At 49.1% G+C, this 12,325-nt stretch overlaps 5 protein-coding genes across 5 annotated transcripts; 3 read left to right on the forward strand and 2 right to left on the reverse strand.

The window, feature by feature from the left end:
- Positions 1–1,417: 1,417 nt before the first annotated feature.
- On the reverse strand, positions 1,418–2,770 carry PRB1 (Prb1p; the record flags this gene model as incomplete). Its single annotated transcript, XM_024860495.1, has 1 exon — positions 1,418–2,770. One exon carries the CDS (start codon positions 2,768–2,770, stop codon positions 1,418–1,420), a length of 1,353 nt encoding a protein of 450 aa, XP_024711303.1.
- Positions 2,771–3,232: 462 nt separating this feature from the next.
- Positions 3,233–4,777, reverse strand: C7M61_005187 (cytochrome P450; the record flags this gene model as incomplete). Its single annotated transcript, XM_024860496.1, has 1 exon — positions 3,233–4,777. One exon carries the CDS (start codon positions 4,775–4,777, stop codon positions 3,233–3,235), a length of 1,545 nt encoding a protein of 514 aa, XP_024711304.1.
- A 487-nt stretch (positions 4,778–5,264) lies between these two features.
- C7M61_005188 (uncharacterized protein) lies at positions 5,265–5,904 on the forward strand (the record flags this gene model as incomplete). The annotated part of the gene is made up of 2 exons (XM_024860497.1): positions 5,265–5,321; positions 5,614–5,904. The coding sequence occupies 2 exons, from the start codon at positions 5,265–5,267 to the stop codon at positions 5,902–5,904; spliced, it is 348 nt and encodes a 115-aa protein (XP_024711305.1).
- Positions 5,905–7,909: 2,005 nt separating this feature from the next.
- C7M61_005189 (uncharacterized protein) lies at positions 7,910–8,800 on the forward strand (the record flags this gene model as incomplete). The annotated part of the gene is made up of 1 exon (XM_024860498.1): positions 7,910–8,800. One exon carries the CDS (start codon positions 7,910–7,912, stop codon positions 8,798–8,800), a length of 891 nt encoding a protein of 296 aa, XP_024711306.1.
- A 1,174-nt stretch (positions 8,801–9,974) lies between these two features.
- C7M61_005190 (uncharacterized protein) lies at positions 9,975–11,993 on the forward strand (the record flags this gene model as incomplete). Its single annotated transcript, XM_024860499.1, has 1 exon — positions 9,975–11,993. One exon carries the CDS (start codon positions 9,975–9,977, stop codon positions 11,991–11,993), a length of 2,019 nt encoding a protein of 672 aa, XP_024711307.1.
- Positions 11,994–12,325: the final 332 nt, after the last annotated feature.

Raw genomic sequence — 12,325 nt, forward strand, 5'->3', positions numbered from 1 at the left:
TCTCCGTTGACGACAAATCGGGAATGTGCCCAAGCTAGGAGTGGTGAAGATACCCCGAAAACGTGCACCTATTGTTCCTCAACCCTCGAACCTGTCACAACAACCTGGACAATGAAGCCCTGAATAAAAGGCCTTCCATCGGTGTTCCATGAAAACGCCGTACTTGAACAGAAACGATTCGAGGAGTACATGTAGGAGAAGCTAACAATGGCTGGCTGCAAAATGCTTCAAGGCTTATCTTGTCCAGGCTTATGTGGTCCAGCTTGATGGGGCTTTTGCAACCCTTGCACATTCATTGTCTGTTTATGGGGTAACTTCCTTGTGAAAAGTTTTGTCAAGCTCCGTATCCGTAAATGACAGGGGCTTGTAATGTGCTCCATTCGACCAGGAAGGCTTCTTTCCATCTATGGAAGAGTTTTTGGAAATCCGTTCAATGAGGATTTCAAGAAATAAATTTTGCAAATTGTTGCCTCTGAAACATTGCCTTTCTACTACTCAACTTTCATCGACCTCTTGAAGCAGGCCCCCGTTCTTATAAAGAACCAAGACATGCAATCCTCCCACCAGTAAATACCTTTGTAGCTATAGAATCCATATATTAAAGCTTCAAGACCGTCTTTTTAAAATCATTTCAATACCCGAGAGTCAACTTGCATCTCTTCAATTGGTCATTCTAGAAAATAAACTGGATAATTCAATTTGATCAGGATCATCCACTGTCCTATTATGCACTGGGACGCAAGGCAATCGAGTCACGGCATTTGTGACAAAAACATAAAAAAAAGAGAATGCTTTGATCAACCGTCTGCCCACTACAGCCTTTCATTGAAAGATGAACCCTCTTCCATTTATCTTGGGTGCTGTACTCATAGGAGGGATTATCGTTGTGGCTTTTTGTTTGACCACATACTATGAGCGGAAATCCAAGGGCAGAAGAACAACCCAAACTACAAACCAAACATCAAACGAAACATCAAATCAAACGACCAACCAAACGACAAATCAAACGACAAACCAAACGACAGCTCCAAAGAACACCACAAACACAGAATATACAAGAACTCATGAACCTGTTAATGTCCAGCCTCCACAAGAACCTCCTCCAGCTTACACAACGCCGCGTCCGACAACACAACCTACTTATGAAACCCCGTTTCATCAACCCTACAATGGACCATATACATGCCCTCACCACTGGCCCGGTAACTACTACCACGACCATAGATCCTGCCATTATTGCCGACCGCCGAGCCGACCCCCTCGGCAAAGAGATCCGGGTTTGGCAATGATGGGGGGTTTTCTTGGTGGAATCATGACCATGGGGTTCCTCTCGTAACTGTTTGTTTTTGAAGTCGTATACTGAACATTAAAGATGATCCTATGAAGACACGTAGAAGGCAATCGTACTCGCGGGGACTTAGTTCCAAATCTCGGTTGGCTTGTCTCCACCGTTGTAGGCAAGAACGTTCACGGTGTCACCGCTGAGACCGTGAATGACATCCTGGGTGCCGTACTTGATAAGCTTCTTCTTGAAGTCATCAGGCTTGATGAGGTTGCTGTTAAACTCGGAGCCCAAACCTGGCTGCAAGGACAACAAGTACGAGGCCAAACCGGCAACGTGTGGAGAGGCCATGGAAGTACCAGACATGACCGCAGGGTTGATGACAAGACCAACGGACTCAATGTCAACACCAGGAGCGTGGATGTCCACGCACTTACCGTAGTTGGAGAACGAAGCCTTGTTGTCGGACTTGTCGACAGCACCAACGGTGATTGGGCCGCTGGCTCTGGCAGGAGAGTACTCGCAGGCGTCAGCATCGTCATTGCCGGCAGCAACCACCACATGGATGCCCGAGTTGACAGCAGCGTTGGTTGCAGCGTCCAAGGCGTCACTGATACCACCGCCAATGGACATGTTCACGGTGGAGCCCTTGAAGCCCTTCTTCTTCTCCTTGATCTTCTTCTGGTGGTCCAGCACCACGAACTCAAGACCCTTGATGATGTCGGAGGTCAAACCGGTTCCCAATGGGCCCATCACGCCCACAGCGACAATGTCCACCAGCTTGGCAACACCCCAGGTCTTGGAGCCAATTGTGCCCGCCACGTGGGAGCCGTGGCCATGAAGATCCACCTGCAAGTGAGGGAAGGCCACTGCCTCACCATACACAGCGCGTCCCTCGAAGTCGGCCTCGGAAACCTTGACGCCGGTGTCCACGACATAAGCAGTGACGCCTTCGCCACCAGAAGGATCGTAGGTGTAGGTGTCCAACACCTGGTCGTTTTTACGCGACGAGAGTCTGGAGATACCCCAGGTGGCGTCCTCCTGGACCTTGGTGCCGTAGAGGTCGATCACGCCGTCCTCCTCCACATACTTGACGTGGGGGCTATCCTGGATCTTCTTCAAGACGTCTTCGTTGAAAGCGCCCAGCAAGCCCAGGAAGGAAGGAAGCTGGAACGAGGCAAGGGTTTCACCTTCTTCGATGCCCATGGCGGATTGCACAAGCGAGGTAATCCACGATTTCTGGGTGGCAAAGTCGCCCTCAGCAACATCGTCGTTGAACACCACAATGTACCTGTTTGGAGCCACATTTGAGCCAGTGACCAAAGGAGCTGGCGAGTTACGGGTTTTTTCGAATGGTTTGGCCACCTTGGATTTTTCGGTGATGGCGTTCTGACCGAAGACGGATTCAACGTCAAAACCGTTAAGCGAAGGAAGCACCATGGCGGCAGCCAAATTGGCAAGCACGAGCGGGGTAAGCCTGAATTGCATTTTGGATATTCAAGGCTTTTTAAGTTTCTATGATTTTGGTGGGATTCAGTGGGTTTATATAGAAAAGAAGGAAAAGCTGGTTGGAGGTGGTGTGGATTAAGGGGGCTTGTGTGGAGGTTATCTCGGACTCGTGCAGGACGATGGTAAATCCGATTCCTGGGGTATAATGGAAAAAAGGGAATGGGGGCTTTGAATGGAAGATGCAAAAAGATGAATATACGGTGATTTCAATACAAAGCCTGAGCCCTACGTCTGTTTTTTTCCTTTTTCCATTTCTCCTGCTGTCACATCACCACAATGGTCCTGCGCACGGCGCTAGAGATAAGATTGGCTGGTTCGCAACCACCCACATAAAGAAGCATCAAACCTTGCTTTTTCAAAATTTAGCTATGCGTTCGGATTTCTCTCGAGAAGGGGCTTGTTTACCCCTCGTTGGCCGTTTCCGTGCAAATCAAAGCCCGTTTAGTACAAGGCGATGTTGGCACCGTGGTGGAGCGCCATGGTCAATTGGGCACTTGTTTTAGGATCGCCCGGTGGATCAAAAGACTCGATTTTGGAGAATTCTTGTAGAAGGCGGGCGGTGACGTAGGAGGCTTCGGTAAGAGCAAATTGTTGACCTAGGCAGATACGCGGGCCTCCATTGAAAGGAAGGAACCCCCAGCCTATCTTCTTGAGCTCAGGCTCGGCCCATCTCTCTGGACGGAACTCAAGCACATCCTTGCCGTAAAGAGCCTCGTTTCTTTGTGTTGAAAAAATCGAATAAAGCACCACATCCCCCTTGGGCATAAACACAGGCTCATTCCCGTCGGGTCCTCCTCCTCTTGGCAACGTGGTATCTCTAACCGCCGTTCTAGAATTCTGGGGCACAGAGGGGTACAAACGGAGTGTTTCGTTGAGCACCCACTTGAGGTACTCGAGCCGCTTGAGCGACTCAAATGTCATTTTGCTGAGATCGGCAGATTCCCCTTCGCCAAAGGCTTCGACGATCTCTGCACGGAGCTTTTGGAATATTCTTGGGTTCCTGGCAAGCTCGAAAAACAAGAACGACATGAGCCCTGCCGTGGTGTCTCTTGCTGCAACTAGAATGTTGAGGCATTGGTCCCGCAAGACCTTGGGGTTTCTTGTTTGTTTGACCAATTCGAACAAGAACACGTATTTCCCGTTTGCAAGTTTCTCAAGCTCCTCTGGCTCGTACTGCAACGCCCTGTTGATGTAGAATTCACAGAAACGGCTCACGGTCTTGTTGCAGTCTCTGAACTCCTGGTTGTTGACCAAAAAGTAGAGTTTTTGGAAATTTACTCGCTTCACAAGGTACGACTGCGCCGTGGTAAAGGCATGAGCAAAATTACCAGCCTCTTTTGGCCCTCCCAAGGTCGAAATATCCACCTCGTCGTCTCGGAGCGATCTGCACGACTCGCCAAACAAGAATTCCGTTCCCGAGTCCACGGTCAACTTGAAAAACAATGGCTGGATATCGAATTTGGAGCCTTGGGCGCCTTTCACCCTCCGGATCACCTGCCTGACGTGAGGCTCTAGCATCTTCACATGGGAGACCTGCTCCCTGGCAAATTGGGGTCTAAGCATGGCTCTAGAGTGTTTCCAGCCGTTTCCATCCAAAGTGAAGATTCCATCGCCCAAGAAAATGCCCAATTGGGTGAGCCGCTGGCCCACAGAGAAATCGTTGAACTGCGTGGCCAAAATCGCCTTGATGTTCTCTGGATCACGGGTACAGTATCTGATGGTGCCGGTGGTTTTGAAGGTAAGGGTGTCCCGCTTGACCTCGTTGAACATTTCATAGAAAAGCGGTGGAATCTCCCCTGTCTTCTGTCTTCTCAAGATATCCTTGGTTCTTCTGAACCCAAAAAGCCCATCGTCAAGGTACACCGTTTCTGAGGCCTTCAGCCTCCAAAGACGGATCCGGTAGCTGACGTACGATGCCACATTGTATAGAACAACAATAGCAGCAAGCACCTTCCACAAGGAAAGCTCAAAAGTAGCATTAACCATGGAGAATCGCAGCACACCGAATCTCCATATTTATATAGTACCCCTCCACAGTCGAGAAGGCGCAATTTCGGAAAGCTTACACAAAATCAGGTTCCGACGATGTGCCTCGCTTAATGTGGATTGTGTGGGTTCGTAATTTCCCAGGTCTGCTTGGCGTCTGGAAGTTTAAGTAGCCAATGGTTTTGCTGGAAAATGGCAGAGTACACATGGGTGTGCAGTGAAGAGGCAAGTATACGCGGCTGACTCTGACGTAATTGATTGGTTTCAGGGGAGCACTTGATTTTTAGGTTTCTTTGTTTTAGAGATAGGGAAAAAAGCGGGATTGTGGGGATGGTCTCCGTGGTCGGGCTGGAGAATCAGGTGGTTTTTGGAGGGTTGAGCTGTGGGTTTGGTGGAAACAATAAGGTACGTCTTTGTCAGATAAGGGGCTTATTTTAGGCGACATGGAGAGAAGTCGGGTAGTTTGAAGAGGCATCTTTGTGGTGCAATGGTCCTTGTGGTGGGTGTCATTGAGGTGATGATTTTGGTTGTGGAGGCTATTGATGTATAATGCGATGGAGAAGATCTTATTGATTCGCTTGAAAGGGCACAATAAGGTTCGGTTATGGAAATCATGCCACTTTGATATTTGCTCTCAATTGGATTAACTGATATTCCCGTAAAATCCCGCTTGTGGGGAAGGGACCAGCAGCTTCAGGTATACCACCGACGGTTTGGGTAATATTCGTAAGCAAAGTCAAGTAATTTTCCTCTCTCCCATATTCTTCAATATTCTCCTATATTGCACTAGAAATGGTTTTCGAAAGCTGAAAAATCGTTTACCGGCCCCAAGGCAGTGCACATTGGTTGTTCGCTTGTCCATTTGTATCTCTCTGAGGATCGTTTACCCCGGTGAGGAAGGTGATGTTCAGGAGACCTTGTCAAGCCTGAAGCTTCCAGAATTGTATGCCTATTTGGTCGAAGAAGTGAATCTTCAGGAACCTTTGGGTCCAAAAGATTCGGAACTTATTGGTCCCAAACAGCTTGCATTCATGATGTTTCAGCAGTTCAACCGTTTAAACTACCAGGCGAGGAAGATGTTGTTGAAGATCCCTCAATTGCATCAGGAAACTGGCCAGTTTTGGTGAGTTTAGTGTACTCAAAACTTTGATGCCCCAGATGCTCTCATGAGCGTTTTAACTAGCAGACTAGAGCACAATCTCGTCAGGAGATGGGAATGACAAGAGACAAAGGATATCCTTGTTAGAAAGCGTCTTTAGTTTTTTTCATTCATTCGACGCTGTGGTCAGATGTGTGGCTCTTGATTTTGTGTACCCTCAATAAGGTGGTTTCTACATGGACCGGAATTAGCCTCGAGTAGGAGCAACAAAAGCAACAGCTTGACAGTCGAAGTTGGATAATAAAGACTCATGTAGAGAAATATAGGTCAAGATAAAGACTTCCTGCTACATGGAAGGGCTTGGCATCTGGTGATCACTAGCTTTGTCATCGGAAACCGAAAGCTTGTCTAAGGTGGCTTAACCGAACGATCGTCAACCGAAGAGATCCACGATCTCGAGAGAAGACTTTGCAGAATGGAGCTGGTAATCAGGGAAATAGACATAAGAGCGATAAAGTTGGATCCACTGGAACATACAAAAAGCTCATCTCATTGGTCGAGACCCTTAGTCGCAAATTTGAGACTATGCATTGCAGCCAGAGTACCATATACGATTTCAAGCCATTTACAAGACTAAGGAGACGAAGAAAATGAAAAAGCTGGACTAACACAAATTAAACACCTACTTGCTTTTGGTCCCACCACATCTCAAAAATAGGCTCTAGCCCATGAGACTTGTCGGGATGCATCTGGACCATTGCTCCAACAGTAGACTCCTCGATTCCCTCAATTCCTTGCTTCCCACCTCCACCTGACCAGTCCACCCATGTAGGCAGTGTAAACCGTGACCGAAGCTATTTTGCTATATTCCACTCATCGGTCACGATCCAGACTCACCAAACCCAGCCTCTTCAACTGCTCCATACATTCCACCCACCAATGCCTCCACCATTGTCAATCTCAACAAACACCAAAACCAAACGGCAAACCGGGGGCTAATTTTAGGCTATTGGGTTCCTCGGCACCGATTGTGCATCTTGCCGAGTCACACCAACACAGGCCAAGGTGAGTTGTAGATCTTGATTTGCAATGTGGCGGGATTTTTCGGAAGTGCTCACCACCTCTGCAGATGGTTTGGGAGGGTAGAAAGAAGGATTAAAGAAATGGATTGATGTTTTGGAAAGAATATAAGTTCAATTACGGCGTCGCCATGTCCAAAGTCACTAAATCGATTTTCAAATCTCCCAATTGCCAATTCTTCACCCTTGTCCATTATAGTCAAATGCCCCACCCCGGCACTCCACCGCCCTATTCCGAGGTTCCTAACCTTCTTCACCAATTAACACCCGATCCGGCGCCCTCTGCATCAAAACCTCGCCACAGCCGTGCTACTCCACTACCCCAGAATTCTAAATATAGTGGACGAGGCTGCCCTTCGCCTAGGGCTAAGCCAATAGTTTTTCAAGCAACAGCCTCATCAGTCACGCTAGCACCGAGAAGGAACGGAATTGGATTCTTGGCCAGGCCCGATTCGACGAAAACGGCATCGCAACTACCGCCGTGTTGGGATGACGTGCAACGGCTTCTAAGAATAGCCCGCTAGAAATGGCTGCAAAGAGGGTCCAGGCTGAAAAGATCGGCAGAGGGGCCGGAACGAGCCGTGTTGCGTGTTTTAGTGTGGGCTAATTTTAGCACCTTCTGCCTGGAGGTGCATGAAAAAAACCTTCTTCGCAGGGAAAGACTTCCGAAGAAGGGTTGAAAGGATGGTGAGGGAGGGTTCAACGGATGGCGAGGGATTGGAATTGAAGTCGAAAGACAATTCTTAACCACTTAATTATTTTTTTCAATGCTTCTTTCAATGGAATGCCTTAGTTCAATTATGGCATGGCCACAATGGGTGCCACGGAATTCTCGATGCGAACGGCGCTGCATGGCTTTTCGTTTTTGGCTGCGAAAAAAGCCTCCCCAGGCCATCGGAAACATATATAAGCACCCCGAAAGTCCCACTTTTCCCATCCACCAACACATCAAAAATGCAGCTTTCCAACGTCGCCTTAGCCTCCATCGTCTCCGCCGCCGCCGCCGAGTCCACCAACACCTTCATCTTCTCCAGAGACCACAACACCTACACCGTGACTCTCCATGGCTCCAAGGCTGAACATCTCACCACCACCCACATGACCATCGAACGTCCCCACCACACGCTCACCAAGACCTTCTTCACGTGGATGGGCCCGGGCTCTGCACCCACCGACGTCGACTACGACACTGACAGTGACACTGATTCCAGTGACAGTGACACCGACTCCGACTCGGACGACGACATCACCACAGGCTCGTCCAAGACCTACATCTTTTCGTACCCACACAACACGTACACCAAGACGCTCTACGGAGAAAAGGCCCAGCATCTCACAACCACACACATGACCATCGAGAAGCCTAACCACACGCACACCAAGACCTTTTTTACTTGGATGGGTCAGGGCGCCCAACCCAGCGGTATCGATGAGATGAACTCGGAGATGGACGGGTCCGACGGTGTTGCTGGTGCTGCTGTTGCCACGGACTCGGCTTCGTCCGGTTCGGGTTCGGCTTCTGCCTCTGGATCCGCCAGAATCACCTCTTCTGCGACTTCAGGTTCTTCAACCTCCAGTGGCTCCAACACTAGATCCGCTTCTGGTTCCGCTTCCGGTTCCGCTTCCGGCTCGGCATCGCTGGGCAGCGCTTCTAACTCGAGATCCTCCGGTTCCTCATCTGCTGCCTCTGGATCTGCTGCCTCTGGATCAGGTTCTGCCTCTGCTGCCAATTCGGGATCCTCGTCGGCCCCCTCGTCCTCCGCCTCATCCTTCGACAACGCAGCAGGGTCTGTGGTCTTTGGCGCCGGCAGCTTGGCCGCTGGAATTGCCGTTTTGCTTTTATAAACCTCCCCCCACAACCACTAGGGTAAATACGAAAACATGAGCATCGAAGAAACCATTGTAAAAAAAAGTCCCATTGTAGAAAAAGTTCGACGCGGAAGCGACGCCGAAACCGGCACCACAAGCCGTTCTGCTCATTGTTGGCGCCTATGTCCGGTTGCATGGTCGAGTCTTGGCCCCTTGAGTCAGCGTGGAGGCTCTCGCAGAATTGACAGCCAAGTGGCGCCAGGCCGTCATGTACTGGAACGTAAGTTTCCGCGGGAAGAGCCAATAAACGGCTTTTTCGTGTGGTGACTTTTCTAGGCTGGCTCGGGAACCAATGGGACTTGGCATGACAAGAAGGCTTGACAAGCTCCAGCAGCATTTCACGTCAAGGCACCGTGTCAAGCTGTGCATATTTGGCGCAGAGATGCATCTGATAAAATTTGCAAGCAAGATCAGTTACACAAAGCGCCTGGCGTGGAGGGTAGATACTTGCTATGCTTTCTGTGGTGGTGGTGAAATATGGTGATGATTTATGGTGGTGAGCTAAAACCACCCAAAAGCTCCCAAACTGTTTTTACCAACCTACGGGTCTTGGTATAACCGTTGCAAATTCGCCTGCCAAGGGCCTCGAGGAGTCTTTTTCTTAACTTTCAGCAACTCTGCCAAAAAAACCAGACATGACGCACGGCGGGTATAACCATGCATAAAGACATATTTCGATCTAGCGCTCAGATTTGGAGCCACAGGATGGGCACTGGCCCGGCCAGACAGAAAATTTCAATATGGCTTCCTCTAAGGATGACAAATTTTTCCATACCAAAATCTCCCACAAAAGTGGCCCCCCTCACGCCTCACACCCTGTCAACGCCAATTCTCGGATTAATTTCTCGGCGAAACTCCTCCTGCAATGCAAGCCGCTCCTTGAAGGGTCCCCCAAACCTCCGGTTTTGTGTGTCTTACCATGCATCATTGATTGGACCTAAGCCGTCTGACCAAGGCCTAACAATGCAAACGCTCAAGCTGGTTCGCTAAAGCTCACGTATGAAGGAGACAAGACTATTTCTGAGCAGCCCCATTGGCAGAATGGATATCCCGAGACGGAATAAACTCACCAGAGCGTTTGAGCTCCGGAGATAATTTTGCAATATTTAAAGACACCGGTTTTGGCTCCATTTCTACCCCATCAATCATCATGGCGGAGAAGATGCACAAAACCCCCAGCTCTGGGGCCAGTTCCTCGAATGTCAATGTGGAGAAGGACTTGAACAGTTCTGAAAACTCCAAGCTCCTGAGAACCACTTCGGTGGAGACCAAGGCCACCACGGACTCCAAGATCATCGAAAAGTCCTTTGGTGTGAGAAAGTCCGAGATCTTGGTCAAGCAGTACGATACCTGGACGCTCAAGGGTATCTACTTTTTTGCCATTTTCATTGCCATGTTCGTGCAAACCATGGAGGGTACTGCTACGAACGTTTTCGTGGGTTACGCTACCAACTCGTACAAGCAGCACTCGTTGATGACCACCGTGGGTATCATCAAGAGAGTCATTGCCGCTGCCTCGTTGCCTGCTTATGCCAGATTGTCGGATATCTTTGGTCGTCTTGAGTTGTTCTGCATTTCCTTGGTTTTCAGAATCGTCGGTCTTGTCATTATGTCCCAGGCCCACGATATCCAGCGTTACTCTGGCGGTATGGTGTTGTACTCCATTGGTTCTTCTGGTGGCAGATTCTTGTGGCAGATCAACTTGTCGGATGCCTCCAGTTTGAAATACAGACTTTTGGCTATTGCCATTTTGAACCTTCCAGCTATCATCAACACCTGGGCATCGGGTGAAATTGTGGACTCCTTGTTGGAGAGACATGACTGGCAGTTTGGTGTGGCCTTGTGGGCCTTCACCTTCCCCTTGGTGTGTATTCCTTACTTGGGCTGTTCTCTCCACATGAGACTCAAGGCCAGAAAGACCGAGGAGTGGAAGGCTCTTTGTGCTGAGGAGAAGGCTTCTGCGGTCACCTTGAACCAGAAGTTGGCTCGTTACCAGCAGGAATTGGACAATGGCAGCAACAAGCTCTGGGTGTACACCAAAATGGGTTTTGCTAGTATCTTCTACTGGACCAGAGAGGCAGCCTTGAAGGTGGACTTTATCGGCTGTATCATCATCATCTTGATGCTTGGTCTTCTTTTGGTGCCTTTGACGTTGGCTGGTGGTGTTAGAACCAAGTGGCACCAGGCCTCCACCATTGTGCCCTTGGTTATCGGTTTCTGCCTTATTCCTTGCTTCGTCATTTGGGAAATGAAGCTCGCCACCAACCCCTTGATTCCGTTCCCCTTGTTGAGAGACAGAGGTATCTGGGCTGCTCTTGCAATGGGTGTTCTTTACACTTTTGTTTCCAACATGCCTAACGCTTACGCCTACCCTGTGTTGTATGTGGGTATGAACGCCAGCAGGGTGGTTGCTACCAGAACACCATTGCTTCTCCACTTTGTGTGTGCTTTGACCTTGCCTGTGATTGGTTTCGTGTTGGCCAAGGTCAGAAGAACCAAGCCTTTCATCTTGTTCGGTGTCATGGTGTGGTACATTGCCATGGGACTTTTCGTCCACTTCAGAGGTGACAACGACGGTATTCGTGGTAAGTACTTCCGTGACGGTGTGGCTGTCGGTATGTGTTTGCTTGGTTTCGGCCAGGGTTTCTTCAACAGACTTGTCGTTGTTTCTGCTCAGGCTTGTACCAACCACGAGTACATGGCTTCTGTGACTGCCATGTTTAATGCTATTTACCAGATCGGTGGTTCTTTCGGAAGATGTGTTTCTGGTGCCATCTGGACCCAGACCATGTACCCTACTATCAAGAAGCAGATGGAGAAGTTGGGTCAGGACTCCGCTTTGGCTGAGGCTGCCTACGATGCTCCATACGACTTTATGGAAGACCACGCCTGGGGCTCTACGCCCAGGGTTGCTCTTGTTTTGGCTTACGCCGAGGTTCAGAAGAAGCTTTGTATTGTTGGTCTCTGTCTCTGTGTGCCACTTTTGTGTTTCGGTCTTTTCTTGAGAGACCACTACTTGAGTGACGCCCAGTCTTTGGAGGATGCCGAGGACGAGGAAAACGGCCACCAGAAGGGCGAGAAGAAGGGCACCAAGATGGTTTTCACCAACGACAACGACCCTATTTTCAAGATGTTGAGAAAAGGCTACCAGGCTGTGAAGTTCTGGTGAGCGCCGCTACACTTTATAGACTAATTTGTTTGAATTTGATTGTTGATTGGAGGTGTAGGCATTATGGTGCAAGCTGGATCTAAGTGGATGAAGATGGTCAGAAGAATTGTAAGGATTCACGCATTCAAAAGATACGACTTGAAACCAGAATTCACCATTCCTTAATAACCATCACCCTACGATTGGCCATGAATTGGGCTAATTTAGGTCAAGACAACAGGGTTTCTTGGCTTTTGGTGAAATCATTGGATGGGCCATTCAGCGGTATGTAGTAGTGACATGTAGACTTCATGCGTCAGGACCGAGGCTTACTTCTCTATTCTGTCATTGGA

Source organism: Candidozyma pseudohaemuli (assembly GCF_003013735.1).
Source record: "Candidozyma pseudohaemuli strain B12108 chromosome Unknown scaffold00023, whole genome shotgun sequence".
Classification (NCBI taxonomy): domain Eukaryota; kingdom Fungi; phylum Ascomycota; class Pichiomycetes; order Serinales; family Metschnikowiaceae; genus Candidozyma; species Candidozyma pseudohaemuli.